Raw genomic sequence first — 14,359 nt, forward strand, 5'->3', positions numbered from 1 at the left:
TGCTAGTAAAACTAAGTATATGCGCTTCAACTCATGCCGCCGAACATACCCTTGTAAAACCGACTATACTCCCGATCCTCGACTTTGGCGATGTCATTTACAAAATAGCCCCCAACACTCTACTCAGCAAACTGGATGTAGTCTATCACAGTGCCATCCGTTTTATTACCAAAGCCCCATTTACTACCCACCACTGTGACCTGCATGCTCTCGCTGGCTGGCCCTCACTACATACATATCCGTCGTCAAACCCACTGGCTCCAGGTCATCTATAACATGGAACCCAAACCGTCTGAGCACGTGCGCCATCGTGCATACATTTATTTTGTCCCCAACACCAAACGCGATCACGACACGCAGGTTAAAATATCAAAACAAACTGAACCAATTACATTAATTTGGGGACAGGTCGAAAAGCATTAAACATTTATGGCAATTTAGCTAGCTAGCTTGCACTTGCTAGCTAATTTGACCTATTTAGCTAGCTTGCTGTTGCTAGCTAATTTGTCCTGGGATATAAACATTGAGTTGTTATTTTACCTGAAATGCACAAGGTCAGCCGAATTGTTTCTAGTCATCTCTCCTAGGCCTTTTCTTCTCTTGACATTATATTGCGATTGGCAACTTTCATAAATTAGGTGCATTACCACCACTAACCTTGTTCGTCTTTCAGTCACCCACGTGGGTATAAACAATGAGGAAATGGCACGTTGGTACCTGCTTCTATAAACCAATGAGTAGATGGGAGAGGCAGGACTTGCAGCGCGATCTGCGTTACAAATAGAACTGACTTCTATTTTAGCCCTTGGCAACGCAGATGCGTGAGCAGTGTGGGTGCAATGATTGAATAATATAGATTTATACATTTATTTTGCAAAGCTCATGCACGCGACACGAGCGGTGTAGTCAGCCTATAGGTCTTTGCTAGGTAAAGCCGCACCTTATCTCAGCTCACTGGTCACCATAGCAACACCCACCCATAGCACGCGCTCCAGCAGGTATATTCCACTGATCATCCCAAAGCCAACACTTCCTTTGGCCGCCTTTCATTCCAGTTCTCTGCTGCCAATGACTGGAACAAATTTCAAAAATCTCTGAAGCTGGAGTCTTATATCTCCCTCTCTAACTTTAAACATCAGCTGTCAGAGCAGCTTACCGATCACTGTACCTGTACACAGCCAGTCTGTAAATGGCACACCCGACTACCTCATCCCTATATTTTTACTTACCCTCTTGCACCCCAGTATCTCTACTTGCACATCATCATCTGCACATCTATCACTACAGTATTAATGCTAAATTGTAATTATTTTCGCCTCTACCTCCCTACGCTTCTATATTTGCACACACGGTACATAGATTTTTCTATTTTTATTTTATTTTCTGTTATTGACTGTACTGTTGTTTATGTGTAACTCTGTTTTGTTTTTGTCGCAATGCTTTGCGTTTATCTTGGCCAGGTCTCAGTTATAAATGAGAACTTGTTCTCAACTGGCCTACCTGGTTAAATAAAGGTGAAATAAAATAAATAAATACAGTGTTTCCTCTAGGATTCGACAGATAAAACGACACAGAGTTACACATGGAGTAAAAACAAACATACAGTCAATAATGCAGTATAAACAAGTCTATATACAATGTGAGCAAATGAGGTGAGAAGGGAGGTAAAGGCAAAAAAGGCCATGATGGCAAAGTAAATACAATATAGCAAGTAAAATACTGGAATGGTAGTTTTGCAATGGAAGAATGTGCAAAGTAGAAATAAAAATAATGGGGTGCAAAGGAGCAAAATAAATAAATAAATAAAAATTAAATACAGTTGGGAAAGAGGTAGTTGTTTGGGCTAAATTATAGGTGGGCTATGTACAGGTGCAGTAATCTGTGAGCTGCTCTGACAGTTGGTGCTTAAAGCTAGTGAGGGAGATAAGTGTTTCCAGTTTCAGAGATTTTTGTAGTTCGTTCCAGTCATTGGCAGCAGAGAACTGGAAGGAGAGGCGGCCAAAGAAATAATTGGTTTTGGGGGTGACTAGAGAGATATACCTGCTGGAGCGTGTGCTACAGGTGGGAGATGCTATGGTGACCAGCGAGCTGAGATAAGGGGGGACTTTACCTAGCAGGGTCTTGTAGATGACATGGAGCCAGTGGGTTTGGCGACGAGTATGAAGCGAGGGCCAGCCAACGAGAGCGTACAGGTCACAATGGTGGGTAGTATATGGGGCTTTGGTGATAAAACGGATTGCACTGTGATAGACTGCATCCAATTTGTTGAGTAGGGTATTGGAGGCTATTTTGTAAATGACATCGCCAAAGTCGAGGATTGGTAGGATGGTCAGTTTTACAAGGGTATGTTTGGCAGCATGAGTGAAGGATGCTTTGTTGCGAAATAGGAAGCCAATTCTAGATTTAACTTTGGATTGGAGATGTTTGATATGGGTCTGGAAGGAGAGTTTACAGTCTAACCAGACACCTAAGTATTTGTAGTTGTCCACGTATTCTAAGTCAGAGCCGTCCAGAGTAGTGATGTTGGACAGGCGTGTAGGTGCAGGTAGCGATCGGTTGAAGAGCATGAATTTAGTTTTACTTGTATTTAAGAGCAATTGGAGGCCACGGAAGGAGAGTTGTATGGCATTGAAGCTTGCCTGGAGGGTTGTTAACACAGTGTCCAAAGAAGGGCCGGAAGTATACAGAATGGTGTCGTCTGCGTAGAGGTGGATCAGGGACTCACCAGCAGCAAGAGCGACCTCATTGATGTATACAGAGAAGAGAGTCGGTCCAAGAATTGAACCCTGTGGCACCCCCATAGAGACTGCCAGAGGTCCGGACAGCAGACCCTCCGATTTGACACACTGAACTCTATCAGAGAAGTAGTTGGTGAACCAGGCGAGGCAATCATTTGAGAAACCAAGGCTGTCGAGTCTGCCGATGAGGATATGGTGATTGACAGAGTCGAAAGCCTTGGCCAGATCAATGAATACGGCTGCACAGTAATGTTTCTTATCGATGGCGGTTAAGATATCGTTTAGGACCTTGAGCGTGGCTGAGGTGCACCCATGACCAGCTCTGAAACCAGATTGCATAGCAGAGAAGGTATGGTGAGATTCGAAATGGTCGGTAATCTGTTTGTTGACTTGGCTTTCGAAGACCTTAGAAAGGCATGGTAGGATAGATATAGGTCTGTAGCAGTTTGGGTCAAGAGTGTCCCCCCCTTTGAAGAGGGGGATGACCGCAGCTGCTTTCCAATCTTTGGGAATCTCAGACGACACGAAAGAGAGGTTGAACAGGCTAGTAATAGGGGTGGCAACAATTTCGGCAGATAATTTTAGAAAGAAAGGGTCCAGATTGTCTAGCCCGGCTGATTTGTAGGGGTCCAGATTTTGCAGCTCTTTCAGAACATCAGCTGAATGGATTTGGGAGAAGGAGAAATGGGGAAGGCTTGGGCGAGTCGCTGTTGGGGGTGCAGTGCTGTTGTCCGGGGTAGGAGTAGCCAGGTGGAAAGCATGGCCAGACGTAGAAAAATGCTTATTGAAATATGGTGGAGAAAACATTTTACAGTTTTATAGCTAGTTTCATGCTATTCTAAACATTTTGCCATGGGGATGAGATAACATTAGCAGTTTTATGGTAACTGGCCAGAGAAAATCTCACTTTAAAAAGTTTATATTCTGTTAACTACAAAATAATGTTGTTGACTCGTCCTGTACTTGAATTTGTGGCCAAAGCATAAATTACAGCCACATCGACATTTTCCCACCGGGGGCAGAAAAAGATGGTTAGCTATAATGGCTAAATGATAGCTATACTGTTGAGCTGATGACGAATCAGGTGCTGACAACTTTCTACCCGAGTTGATGGTTCTTTTGATGAGCAAATTAAAGTAGTGTTAGCTAGCTAGCGTAACCTGTTAACACCAAATTAAATTTCTATCATGATCTGATGTTTTCCATATTTATGCTGACTTTACTCTAGTAACTTGCTAATCCTTTCCTACAATTCTACACATTTTGCCATGGGACTGAGGGAAAATGTGCAGTTTTAAAGTAACTGTCCAGTGAAAATCTCACTTTTAAAATGTAATATTCTGTTATATACTATTCTCATATTGAAATAATGTTGTTGACTCATCCTATACTCGTATTTGTGGCCAAACCATAAATTGGAGCTTGCTATTTCCTCGTGGAGTATGATGTAATACTCCTAACGAGGTTGAGCTGACCAATCAGCGGTCTACTTGTATAACATTTTTTTAATGGCCGGAATATGCCCACACCATTCTGTTTTTGGGGTACGCCTAAACCATTCCAACACAGAAAAGCTGCTGTGCATACTTAATTACATTTTTTTTGGAAGGAAAACTATTTTACTCATATTGTAATTCATTATAGGTCATATTAATCTGGAAACACTGGACAGCTATCTTTAAGCAAATTTCATGCAATTCTACACATTTTGCCAATGGCTTATGCTGTGTTCTTATGCTATCTGAGTGACTCAAACATTATAACAAAATCAATAGTTCAATGATTATCTTATTTAAAAATATGTATCCTCATTATCTTTTCTGCATACTTTATAATTGGTTTTAGTCGTTTAAGTTTACACTGAAAACATTTTATGAATACAGGGGAAACACTGACATTTTTTTTAATTTATTTTTTTTAGCCTTTATTTAACTAGGCAAGTCAGTTAAGAACAAATTCTTATTTTCAATGATGGCCTCTCCCTGCCTCGTCTTACTCTAGCTTTTCAATCAGTTTCAGAACTGAGGGCACTGTGCTTAATGTAATGGCTTGTCTGAGGGAAATCAACTCTCCCTATGGTCCCCCAGCACTCCTATTGATGTCTGTTTGATGTCTGTGCATTAGGACTGTGCTGACCAGAGGTGCCCTGAGAGTAGAGCATGGTGCTGTGTGCGTAAGAGGTTACTGTTAACTAGAGGTCAACCGATTAATCGGAATGGCCAATTAATTAGGGTCGATATCAAGTTTTCATAACAATCGGAAATCTGTGTTTAGGGACGGCGATCTTTTTTTACTCCTTTATTTAATCTTTATTTAACAAGGCAAGTCAGTTAAGAACACATTCTTATTTTCAATGACGGCCTAGGAATGGTGGGTTAACTGCCTCGTTCAGGGGCAGAATGACAGATTTTCACCGTGTCAGCTCGGGGATTCAATCTTGCAACCAGTTAACTAGTCCAACGCTCTAACCACCTGCCTCTCGTTGCACTCCACGAGGAGACTGCCTGTTATGCGAATACAGTAAGCCAAGGTAAGTTGCTAGCTAGCATTAAACTTATATTACAAAAAACAACCAATCAATCATAATCACTAGTTAATTACACATGGTTGATGATATTACTAGTTTATCTAGCGTGTCCTGCGTTGCATATAATCGATGCAGTGTGTATCGTTGCTCCAATGTGTACCTAACCATGAACATCAATAACTTTCTTAAAATCAATACACAGAAGTATATATTTTTAAACCTGCATATTTAGCTAAAAGAAATCCAGGTTAGCAGGCAATATTAACCAGGTGAAATTGTGTCACTTCTCTTGCGTTCATTGCACGCAGTTTATATGCAACAGTTTGGGCCGCCCAATTTGACAGAATTTTATGTAATTATGACATAACATTGAAGGTTGTGCAATGTAACAGGAATATTTAGACTAATGGATGCCACCCGTTAGATAAAATACGGAACGGTTCTGTATTTCACTGAAAGAAAAAACGTCTTGTTTTCGAGATGATAGTTTCCGGATAGCTAGTTAGTGGGGTGCGCGCTAATAGAGTTTCAAACGTCACTCACTCTGAGACTTGGAGTGGTTGTTCCCCTTGCTCTGCATGGGTAACGCTGCTTCGAGGGTGTCTGTTGTCGTTGTGTTCCTGGTTCGAGCCCAGGGAGGAGTGAGGAGAGGGACGGAAGCTATACTGTTACACTGGCAATACTAAAGTGCCTATAAGAACATCCAATAGTCAAAGGTTAATGAAATACAAATGGTGTAGAGGGAAATAGTCCTATAATTCCTATAATAACTACAACCTAAAACTTCTTACCTGGGAATATTGAAGACTCATGTTAAATTGAACCACCAGCTTTCATATGTTCTCATGTTCTGAGCAAGGAACTTAAACGTTAGCTTTCTTACATGGCACATATTGCACTTTTACTTTCTTCTCCAACACTTTGTTTTTGCATTATTTAAACCAAATTGGACCAGTTTCATTTTTTTTTAGGCTAAATTGATTTTATTGATGTATTATATTAAGTTAAAATAAGTGTTAATTCAGTATTGTTGTAATTGTCATTATTACAAATAAATGTAAAAAAAATCGTCCGATTGATCGGTATCGGCTTTTTTTGTTCATCCAATAATCGGTATCGGTATCGGTATTGAAAAATCATTATCGTTCGACCTCTACTGTTAACTCTGCAGAAAAAAATGTGAAATCTATAGGTCAATTTTTACTCTGAGAGGAGAATAAAATCAGAGGGCAGTTCCCACCCTTTCCTGTTCTATTGCTGCAATGTGGACTGTGATTGTTTGATGTAATCTGCTTGTGTATTCTTTCAGAGGATGTGTGTAGAGGATTAGTGTAAGGAACAGAAATGTAGCCTGGGCAGGGTTTCCATTAGGAAAATTAGGCGGCGGACACCGTGACCGGCAAGATTTTAATTTAGCGGATGTTTGAGAAATTTACCGGACATCCATATTTATTTATTATTATTATTATTATTTTTTAAAGTTATTTATTTCTTTCACCTTTATTTAACTAGGTAGGCTAGTTGAGAACAAGTTCTCATTTACAACGGCGACCTGGCCAAGATAAAGCATAGCAGTGTGAACAGATAACAACACATAGTTACACATGGAGTAAACAATAAACAAGTCAATAACACAGTAGAAAAAAAAGTCTATGTACATTGTGTGCAAAAGGCATGAGGAGGTAGGCGAATAATTACAATTTAGCAGATTTACACTGGAGTGATAAATGATCAGATGATCATGTGCAAGTAGAGATACTGGTGTGCACAAGAGCAGAAAAGTAAATAAATAAAAACATATGGGGATGGGGTAGGTAAATTGGGTGGGCTATTAACAGATGGACTATGTACATCTGTAAATAGCCCACCCAATTTACCTACCCCATCCCCATATGTTTTTATTGATGGACTATGTACAGCTGCAGCGATCGGTTAGCTGCTCAGATAGCAGATGTTTAAAGTTGGTGAGGGAAATAAAAGTCTCCAACTTCAGCGATTTTTGCAATTCGTTCCAGTCACAGGCAGCAGAGAACTGGAAGGAAAGGCGGCCAAATGAGGTGTTGGCTTTAGGGATGATCAGTGAGATACACCTGCTGGAGCGCGTGCTACGGGTGGGTGTTGCCATCGTGACCAGTGAACTGAGATAAGGCGGAGCTTTACCTAGCATGGACTTGTAGATGATCTGGAGCCAGTGGGTCTGGTGACGAATATGTAGTGAGGGCCAGCCTACTAGAGCATACAGATCGCAGTGGTGGGTGGTATAAGGTGCTTTAGTAACAAAACGGATGGCACTGTGATAAACTGCATCTAGTTTGTTGAGTAGAGTATTGGAAGCTATTTTGTAGATGACATCGCCGAAGTCGAGGATCGGTAGGATAGTCAGTTTTCCTCGGGTAAGTTTGGCGGCGTGAGTGAAGGAGGCTTTGTTGCGAAATAGAAAGCCGACTCTAGATTTGATTTTGGATCGGAGATGTTTAATATGAGTCTGGAAGGAAAGTTTACAGTCTAGCCAGACACCTAGGTACTTATAGATGTCCACATATTCTAGGTCGGAACCATCCATATGCATTGGCTGTTCTTATATCAGCAAGATGGGTTTTATCGAAAAGCAAAACATTGCCCATTGCGTCTTCATCCCTGCTCGTAAATCGTAAATGAATATCATTAAAAAAAAGAAAAAACATTTAGCCTATAAGAACAAGTCGCCTACACAGTAATAAAACACAACTTCAAAATGTAATATTTGTATAATATAATTTGCAAATGACCTGTCCTATAGCCCCCCAAACACCCAGACACTGTTTGTTTGTGTCCAGCAGTCATGCACACAGATAGCACAGCTGCAATCCTGGCATGTAAAACATCTCACCTATCTCTCAAGCCCTTTCCAGTAGCCTATCCTTCTCTCTTTCTCCGTAAGGGCAACTGAGGCTCCCTTCTCTCTCTGCTGTGGGTTTCATGCTTGGGTGGCAGAGGATGCGAGTGTCTGTTTTAAGAGCTGAACAGAGGGGTGGAAAGGGACCTTAACACAGCAGCATCTGAGGCTGATACCACAAACCTCAGAGTGGAGGGAAAAATGCAGCACATGAAACTACTGAACAAGCGCATGGATGGACAAATGAAAATCAGGGTGTCTGTAAGGTATAGTGCACACGATTATCATGGTCGGTGACCAAAGATAATCATGCACTCACAGTCTCACTCAAAATCAGTTACCATTCAGTCTGCTGTAGGAAAAGGTTCCTGGTTTAATTCAATGTGTCTTAAATCAGTATCAGTAATTCCCTTTCCATGAAGGTGTGGTTGTTGTATCCCTATTTCACAATGGCTCAGCAGACCTATAACAAACCAGCTGGACCTCAAGTATCTAACTGTACAAGACCTGTGGGTGAGAAAGCCGTTTCAACAGGGTAGAAAATGAAGTGCAATTTACTTCCTGTTTTCCAGCACATTCTGAACACATGCCTCCTCAGTGGCTTGGACAATCCACCCATTTGACTCAGGGACTGATAGACAGAGAAACAAATCTGGTATTTGCAATATGTAGGCTGGTTCTCAACTGTATCATGTAGGCTACATCATTTTAGCCTACCTAATCTCCCGTGGGCCGATTCTGCGTGTAGACCGAAGAATCTGCCGTGACTCAATGGGATGCATGAGATAACGAGCTTCTGTAGTTCCGGTCTTTGGGTTTTCGTCATTGTTATATGGATGTAAGGCGGTGCTTCGAATGCTGACCAGTCTACACTTAGCTCTTGTTTCCATCATTTGTTTTGACAGTGTTTAATTACTCTCAGGTGAATCATTCCCCAGATTGCCCTCAGCTTAGGAGAATGCCATTTTCCCTTCGCTGGCACGCGCATGCAAACACACGTACACAAACAGAAGACGATATGACTTAAAGGTCCTGTGGTCTCCTAGCAACAGGATCAAGGTCCCCCATTTCTTGCCAGTTTAAGGAATGAGAGGGTTGTTTGTTTATACTTCTGGTAATTGGGAGTAACTGTGGTTGTCATCCAGAAACCGCTCTACTTTCACGGATTCAAGGAGCATGTAAGAAGAGCCTATGTAGAAAGGCAGAAAACCAGAATAATGTGGTTTCACATTGACAAGAAACCGTTTGGTTCATTTTGCTATGACTAAGCAAATTCCATGTTCTGGCATTTTCTGTCAAAATAAAAGTGTTGGAATATTTTACTTAAGATACTGGGCCTAGGCTAAAGCTCACAAAACGTAAACTTTCCTAATTGGTGTTAAATTCAGTTTGTGTGAATGGTCTGCGGTTTTGATATGTGCAATATCTCCCTCTGAGTCAGAGGAAATGGCGTCTGTGGAGTTCTGCTGAAAGCATTTTTAGCTATTACGATACAGTCATGTCCAGTTTTAGCACGTGGCCTATCAGTCTATATATCTGATACATCTTAGAAACTGAAGAAAGACGGACATGTAACTAAGTCAGAGGACCAAGTTTAGCGATTTTATTCCCAGTATTTTGTCTTGTCATGAACTCACGCCACATTTAGACTCTTAACAAATCCCTGTGGGTTCACTGTGTTGTGTTCAGAGGCTAGCCTCAAGTGTGGCGTCATGGCAACGGCTCCTACTCCGAGACCTCACCCTCAGCTGCGTGGGGCTGGGACTCCCTCCTGGCTGCAGGGTAGCAGGGTTGTAGTTGGAGCTTCAGGTAGACCTTCAGACTGACTCTGGACCGGGTTGGGAGCACCATACATTACCAGAGCTGTGGCTGGACTATCATACACCTAGACTGACTGATACAGCATCATGGACCGTGTAAAGAGTGGTGTCTCCCAGCCTGTCTACAGCCACTGCCTACGTAGGCACACGCTCAAGCCTAGACATGATCATATTGTACACACACACACACACACACACACACACACACACACACACACACACACACACACACACACACACACACACACACACACACACACACACACACACACACACACACACACACACACACACACTGTGCTTGATATCTCATAAATGTGTACTGTAGGGTGATAGAGGAACTGAGAGGGGTCTGTGTCCTGTGAGTCAGGTGTTTGTCGTGCCTGTGACAGACAGATAGGCTTTGAGCATCTGTTCCCACAGATCCTACCTCCTACCCACACCCCGGTTCTCTGTTCTCCTTGGGCTGAATGGCTTACCTGTTGTTAAAGGGAAACAAACACCAAAAGGTTGTTTTTGAGTGGTTTTTCATGAGTCCACTGTTGATACAGCCCCAAAATGTTTTGTATGTCAGCAGTGAAGTTTTAAAGATATTGGAATTTCAAGAAGCAAAGTGTCACCGGCCAAATGCAGTGTCAACAGTGGGCTAATAAAAATAAAGTTTAACTTTAAGGGTCTCTCCCACGCTCATGTTTTGTCTGGTGCATTGTTGTTACTTATTCAGAGCTCCACCTCTTGTACTGTAACAAGTTTCTTTCAAACATGTTATATTGTGAGGTTTTGTTTTACAGCTGTTTGCTCTAACTAAGGACGTGCTAAGAATATTTGACCAAGTACCTGACATGAAAGAATTTGATTGAAGTTGCTTGTGTTGAAAAGACTGTCGTTTTGCTTGTATGAGTCCTATAATATCCTAGGCCTAGTTAAACAGTGTTGTTCATGCTCTATACCTCACCATGCGTTGATCATTTATTCAGCTGGTGTCTTTTAAAGGCGCAATCTGGAAATCTGTTTTAATGGTCATTTCAATTCTTGGTATATAGCAGGGCTGCTGTTTCACACAAAAAAAATGAATCCCAAATTCTAGCTTTAACTTGACGCAGAGCTGATCTGACTGCCAGGGAATCAAAAACAGTCTAATCTCACCCATGTCATCACCCTGTTTTGAATAATCCCTCTCTCTTGTGATTTCACTTGCTGAACTGGAACTGAAGCCATTCTCTCCAACCTCCGGGGAAATAGAAGTTTAATTAGACTACCTCTCGTTCAGTCTTTCATTTTTAACCCCTGAAAGTAATTTGCCGAAGGGGAAATTAAATGTACTTTATTCGATGAACTTTAAAACATGATTTAAATTAGTCCAAAGCTGTGAAGTATATTAATGAGAATAATTGTATTGCAGTTTGATAATACGCTTCTCCCTTGTCTCTCGCCTGATAATAAAGTCTCTCATTTTATGCTCAGTTCCAGAGAGACGTTTGGAACTGCATCATATTGTCATCTGAATGCAGGAGTCTCATCCTATTCTCAAGCTTTTTCACCAACAGACCGAGGACAATGCCATGACATGGAGGGTATCCTAAATCTTGTTCGTGACAAAGTAATAGGCTATTACTGGCCTGCGTCTTGTTTGCTTGTCAGTCATTAAGTCTTTTACAGCATAGTGTCAGTGTTATGAAACATTGATCACCGCGTAGATACCTGTGAAGTGGACAGAAAGACTGTGTCCTCCAAGTTTGATAGAGGTGGAGGACACAGTGTATTCTCAGATAAAAGTATAGAATGATGATACCCTGTGGCGGATTAAGCAAATACACAGCACTTGATCAATGTTCATTCACTGTCTGGGGGCTGTGACTACGCCACAGTCATATAGGTGTTCATTCACTGTCTGGGGGCTGTGACCACGCCACAGTCATATAGGTGTTCATTCACTGTATGGGGACTGTGACCACGCCACAGTCATATAGGTGTTCATTCACTGTCTGGGGGACTGTGACTACGCCACAGTCAAATAGGTGTTCATTCACTGTCTGGGGGCTGTGACTACGCCACAGTCAAATATGTGTTCATTCACTGTATGGGGGACTGTGACTACGCCACAGTCATATAGGTGTTCATTCACTGTCTGGGGGCTGTGACCACTCCACAGTCATATAGGTGTTAATTTGTAGTACTACTGTACAGGCCACTGTCTGTTCTATGTCTGCTAGCTCAGGTAGGCCTATTTTAGATAAATGAAAAATATATAGCTTATTATGTGTTATGGACTGGGGATCGATTTCCATTTCCCTGTAAGCTTGAAAGATCATGTGCTTCTCAAGCTGAAGGACTACACATGCGTAGAGACTGTCAGAACAGTACTGTCAGAACAGTACCAAAGCATCCTGTTTTAGCATGGTTCTTTTTGGTGTCACTGATCTCTTGCTAACTCTATTCTTCTCCGTGTCCTGTGTTCCTGTTTGAAAACCCCATGGCTCTGAAGACCCTCCAGCTCCGCCAGCTTCTCCTCTACCTCAACAGCAAGGTAAGCAGCACCGATGTTGGATCTTAACTTGATCACCCAATGCAGGAGATTTAAAACTTGGAGTATATTTGAGGTTTATAAAGGCTGCTGAAGTTTGTAATTTCCACTTTGAAATTTCAGACTTTATTTTCCCTTACGAAAAATGCATCACCCCTACAAAAAATGTCCAATAACTATAAACCACATAAGAATTCACATTTCCTGTTGCTGCAATATTATTCTACTGCTGTAGCAAACTGGCTCAAATTAAGATCCTACATATTTAGCACTCATCCATTAGAATACCTGTGATTAACCACCCACCCAGGCACCCACAGCTTCCATCAACTAGTCATTTCATGGTCAAAGAATATTTTTTTTACTCATAGTATGGTCCAATAGGTCAGTTGACAGACTACTTCAGAAATGCTCTGTTTTTGTGAGTGCCAGGTAAAGACCCTGTAGTGCAACTGGTGAAGTGAAATTTGTGCAGAACAGTCTGGATAAGGGTCTACTAGAAAGAGCTGTTGTGTTGTCAGAGAGACTAGGTTGAGTGTTGGGAGATGGATAGCCATATTGATTGTGGTGTCAAGTAGGAATCAAGGAGGATGTCCATCAAGGACATGGAATCAAGGAATGTCCACAGTGGCCACACACAGTCACTCTTCTACCTCTAGGGTTGAATGGGGACACTTTTCGGGTGTTAGAGCCACCTAAAAAGGGTCAGTTTTACAGGCCGGCACATTTAATGACAGTATCCCAACTATGTTTTTTCCCCCAGTCCAAAAGAGGTCAAACACCCTTTGGTAGTAACCATACCCACCAAGCCTCCAGCCTTTCCCCAGTGGAGAGTATTCCCATTGCGTCTCCACCCAGGTCCCTAGCTGGACAGCTGTTGAAAAGAAAGATTCCCCTGCTCTTCCTCCGCTCCTCCGCTCCTCCTCTGGACACCCTACACTTTTAGAAAAAAGGGTTAAAAGGGTTCTTCCCTTTTTGGTTCCATTAAGAACCGTCTATAGCAAAGGTTCAACATGGAACCAAAAAGGGTTCTTCAACGGGTTCTCCTATGGGGACAGCCAAAGAACCCTTTAAGGTTCTAGATAGCACCTCTTTATTCTGAGTGTAATGACCATCCCGGATGTGTAATTAACACCTCCCATCATCCTTCACTCGTCACTACCGTCACCAACACCTGCTCAGAGCCATGTAATGGCTTCCCTGTGGACAGATCTGCACGCCTTTATGGATAGCGCTGCACTGGGCTGATTAGACTCAAAGAGGGCTGTAAACAATCAGTATACTAAAACAGAGTGCTCTACAGCCTCTGAGATGACTGATCATTAATGTTAAGCTGACCAAACGGGTTGTTGTTGAATAAATAGACAAGCAACTCGCCAAATCAGGTCCAAAACTCATTGGTTCGATGACATTGGTATTTCTTATTGCCACATTATAGCCTAATGATTTTAATCCATCATTCTGAGGATGTTGGAGGATGTGGCCAAGTCATCGGTGTTGTTGTCTGTAATAATCTGAGTTCACGTAATAGACGGATGATGTTTGCCTCTCAGCAGATGATCGTCCTGCTTTCTATTCCTCTTGGCATTTGGTGCGGGTCCTTCAGAAATGGTGATGATGACATAATGAGGCCCTTATATCCTCATGGAGATAGAGAGAGAATCAGTGGTATGGAGAGATTGTTATTTACTGTAGATAGCCGTGCTTAATTAAGTTCTTCTTGTCCTGCTCCTGTAACACGCTCTGTCTGAATGGGAGATGCAAAGGGTATAATACAGCCGAGGCTGTTTGACAGCAACAGATGGTGTGAGCATGTGGACTGACAGAGAAATTAGTGAAGCCCAGAGATGTTAAATTGTTCTGAGAGATTTCAGC

General features: G+C 42.0%; 1 protein-coding gene across 2 annotated transcripts in view; it reads left to right on the top strand.

Moving 5' to 3' along the window:
• LOC109896544 (tubby-related protein 3) overlaps positions 1 to 14,359 on the top strand; it is a 40,432-nt gene that overhangs the window by 3,861 nt on the left and 22,212 nt on the right. For both annotated transcript variants that reach the window (XM_031797764.1, XM_031797763.1), the window contains exon 2: positions 12,446 to 12,487. In XM_031797764.1, the coding sequence (XP_031653624.1) occupies positions 12,446 to 12,487 (42 nt within the window). The remainder of the gene's footprint in view (positions 1 to 12,445; positions 12,488 to 14,359) is intronic.

Source organism: Oncorhynchus kisutch, linkage group LG19 (genome assembly GCF_002021735.2).
Source record: "Oncorhynchus kisutch isolate 150728-3 linkage group LG19, Okis_V2, whole genome shotgun sequence".
NCBI classification, from domain to species: Eukaryota; Metazoa; Chordata; class Actinopteri; order Salmoniformes; family Salmonidae; genus Oncorhynchus; species Oncorhynchus kisutch.